The 3,952-nt window shown below is 35.8% G+C and overlaps 1 protein-coding gene across 1 annotated transcript in view; it reads left to right on the forward strand.

Moving 5' to 3' along the window:
- The window catches only part of LRRK2 (leucine rich repeat kinase 2), a 140,077-nt gene that overhangs the window by 80,331 nt on the left and 55,794 nt on the right, over positions 1-3,952 (forward strand). Inside the window, exons 29-30 of the mRNA XM_003793534.1 lie at positions 1,606-1,835; positions 2,565-2,692. Coding sequence (XP_003793582.1) covers positions 1,606-1,835; positions 2,565-2,692 — 358 coding nt within the window. The remainder of the gene's footprint in view (positions 1-1,605; positions 1,836-2,564; positions 2,693-3,952) is intronic.

The following is a 3,952-nucleotide window of genomic DNA, read 5'->3' on the forward strand; positions in this document are numbered from 1 at the left end:
TGGATTCCAAGGCAGGGATTGTGGCTGTGTTCACTCCCTAGTGGATTCCAAGGCGGGGATTGTGGCTGTGTTCACTCCCTAGTGGATTCCAAGGCGGGGATTGTGGCTGTGTTCACTCCCTAGTGGATTCTTGTCACCTAATAGAGAACCTGGTTCATTAATAGCAGTTCAGTTATTAATGATTTAAATTGTGTCAACAGTCTAACATAGTTTATATCTCTCTCTATATCTACCATATTTTTGATAACATTTTAAATCTATTATTTCAAAAGTGTTTTTTAATTCACTTATAGCTCTTCCCATTAGTTTCTCATCTGCCTAAAGTCTCTTAATTTATATGTAACTTTTTGTCTTATTTTATGAGGAAGGATTTGGTTTCCTGAACTCCTGCCCTTGACTTAATTAAGAAAAGAATTTGTCACCTTCCGTACTAAACATGAGTACCCCTGATCTTACATGATCATTTCCCATGATTTTTCCCTCTCAAAACTCAAGAAGATGATCATATAAAAAATTGGTTCAGTTCTTACGAAACATTTAGTAGAATGAGTTTTCAATATATTATGCTATTATATTATCAAGGCAGGATATTACTAAATAATTTAACATGTGGTTTGATATTTTTAGAAAAGACAGAAGTCTTGGAGCAGTTTAGATATTGTAAGCATGATTTACTCTTTTAAGAATGACTTTTGTTGAAGAGTGGTGCATTCTTGATCAATAAATAAATCAAGAAAAATGACATTGTGTCATCAGAAACGTTGGTCAGATTTCCATGACTTATAAGAATGGGTCACTCAATATTTCCTAAAATTCAATTGTGATTTAGTTTGTTCCTCTAATTTTAAATTGTGGCAACAGTTTAGCATATCTCTCTATACCCATCATAGTTTTGATAACATTTTAAATTAACTATTATTTAAAAAGTGGTTTTGTTTAGCCCCCTAAAGCACTTCTAATTAGTTTCAGTTATTTTTACATTATTAGGAATAGCAACCTATTAACATTTGCTAATAGTGTAATAGTTTATATGTATTTATTTGTACTGTAACAATATAATTTTATAACTCTATATTAATAGCATATGTAAGCATACATAATATATATCATATATACCATATTTAATATGAATGTAAATATACATACACATATATAATATAGTCTCTATGACTCCATTATCAGCATTAATGTAAGAGTATACCTAAAAACTTACTTTGGTTTTATGTCATATGGACTTTGTAAAATTTTATACTTTGTAATTTTTAGGGTTTTATTTGTACCATTTAAAGAAATCCCCCCCATATACATATATTGCATTCTAACGGTATTGCAAACACACTTTGGCATTTTGATTATTTCTGGTGATAGTGTAACGTGCCCTTGTATTTGGCAATGCTACCAAACAACATTGACTGCACTCCAATCACTAACACAATAGATGCATTGAAAGTCATATATGTTATTAGTGATATGTACTATGCGTTCTTTTGCGTACTATATTTTGGCAAATCTTATATTTTAAAGTATTTAATGCGTAAGAAGAACTACCTAAGTCTCAAGTGTATTGAGCAGGTTGTTATTTTATTTTTATCTTTCAAATACCAGGTTTCTTCAACAGAGGTTAAAAAAGGCTGTGCCCTATAACCGAATGAAACTTATGATTGTGGGAAATACTGGGAGTGGTAAAACCACCTTATTGCAGCAATTAATGAAAACCAAGAAATCAGATCTTGGAATGCAAAGTGCCACCGTTGGCATCGACGTGAAAGACTGGCCTATCCAAATAAGAGGGAAAAAGAAGAAAGACCTCATTTTAAATGTGTGGGATTTTGCGGGTATTTATTTCTCTAGAATTTTTAAATTCACTTTGACCTTTTGTTTAGAATAGGGATTCAAGAACTGAGATTTCTGTTCCAGTCCCCGAAGAGCTGGTAGGTTATGTAGAATTATGCCACAGTTACTCATTCCTAATTTTACCCTGGCCACCAGAGTGGAGAAATACGTGGAGGGAAATGTTAGGAACAATTCAATTCGATGACAGCTGAGTGAAGCTCAGTTTCTTGGTTGTTAGCTGGCGCAGAAGCTAAAGGTTGCCAATCCCTAGTAAAAACCTAGGATAGCCCTCTAAAGATTTTCTGCTGATTGTTTTTGTAAAATACTGAATAAGAAATAGCATTACTCCCACCACCTCAAAGTTTTTTAGAATAGATTCTCCCTTCCCGTCTCCATTTCCCTTTTTCCTTTCCTTTCCACATGGTCTCTCTCTGTTCCTGGCCTAGAGAGCTATGGTGTTAGCCTAGCTCCCAGCAACCTCACATTCCTGGGCTCAGGTGATTCTCTTGCCTCAGCCTCCTGAGTAGTTGGGACTGTAGGCCCCCACCACCATGTCTGGCTAATTTTTCTGTTTTTAGTAGAGACAGGGTCTAGTTCTTGCTCAGGGTGGTCTCAAACTCTAGCGCTCAAGCGATCCTCCAGTCTTGGCCTCCCAGAGTGCTAGGATGATAGGTATGATAAGAAAAGATTCTGGCCAGAAGACTAAAACTAAGCCTCCAATGTTTATTTAGGTCGTGAGGAATTCTACAGCACTCACCCCCATTTTATGACCCAGCGAGCATTGTACCTTGCCGTCTATGACCTCAGCAAAGGACAGGCTGAAGTGGATGCCATGAAGCCGTGGCTATTCAACATCAAGGTGATCTGTTCTATTCTTTTGAAAATGGAAAATAATTCTAGGTTGTTTTTTTAATGTGTTTATGTAAGGTAATTTATTTTGGGAAAATAGTCATTTCAAACAATTTCTTCAAATAGTTTCTTAAAAGATAATTAAAAGTGCTAAAATTTTGAGTTGGGAAATATTCAGAGTAATGAAGTCTTGATGTGAAAATAGTGTGTTCTGTAGGGGTGATTACTGTTGGTACCTGAAACATTTTATACTATAAAACTTGAAAAATATATCTTGTCAACTATTTTGTGTTTATATTATCTCTTAAATGAAATATACATTTCACTAATTGAAACAAACTATACAGAAGAAAAACAGTCTGAACATCTCCAAGTACATCTTCAGTAGCCATTTAGTACCAAGTGCCTCCGATTTGACCCTGAATGTGGTCCCAGATTATTATGCTCTTATGTCTGGAATCTCCTTTTTGTCATTTTTCTGCATTTTCTTTGGCTGTTATGCTTTTAGCCATTCTTTCAAATGCCATGGCTTTTTAGACCGGAGACTAAAGTAAGAGTCCATGGTCTTTGAGAGATGCTCCAGGGAGCTCTTCTGTGGGTTAAGTCTTTAAACAGGTTCCTGTCAGGACATTTGGGCTGCATGTAGGCTTTTTTGTTTGTTTGTTTGTTTTTTTACTCTGTTATAGTAGGCCAATGTGAGTAAATATTATGGCAATAATACTTGCTGTAGTGGCTTTTTTTCTTTCAGTGTGGACTCCAGATTGAATGATATTAACATGAATTCAGAAAATTTCAATTCACACATAAGGAAAATATAAACCCTATTAGGTTACTTTGATATAATTTAAGGGGTTTATGAATTTACAAGCTCATTTCAGGGCAGGAACGTAAGAAAAGAAAGGCTACTTTTCTTATGTTTTATGCTACTACCCTTATATAGGCCAACCCTCAAATGGTAAAAATTGGATTAACAAGAAACCTAAAAATGACTTTTCAAAATTTCTTAAGGCTGTGTTATTCTCGGGAGGCGCCTGTGGCTCAGTGAGTAGGGTGCCAGCCTTATATACTGAGGTTGGTGGGTTCAAACCTGGCCCTGGTCAAACTGCAATAAAAAATAGCTGGGAATTGTAGTGGGCACCTGTAGTCCCAGCTGCTCGGGAGGCTGAGGCAAGAGAATTGCCTAAGCCCAGCAGTTAGAGGTTGCTGTGAGCTGTGATGCCCCAGCACTCTAACAAGGGCCATAAAGTGAGATTCTTGTCTCAAAAAAAAA

The sequence above is a fragment of the Otolemur garnettii genome, unplaced genomic scaffold, assembly GCF_000181295.1.
Source record: "Otolemur garnettii isolate 467f Iridium unplaced genomic scaffold, OtoGar3 scaffold00070, whole genome shotgun sequence".
In the NCBI taxonomy this organism is placed as follows: Eukaryota; Metazoa; Chordata; class Mammalia; order Primates; family Galagidae; genus Otolemur; species Otolemur garnettii.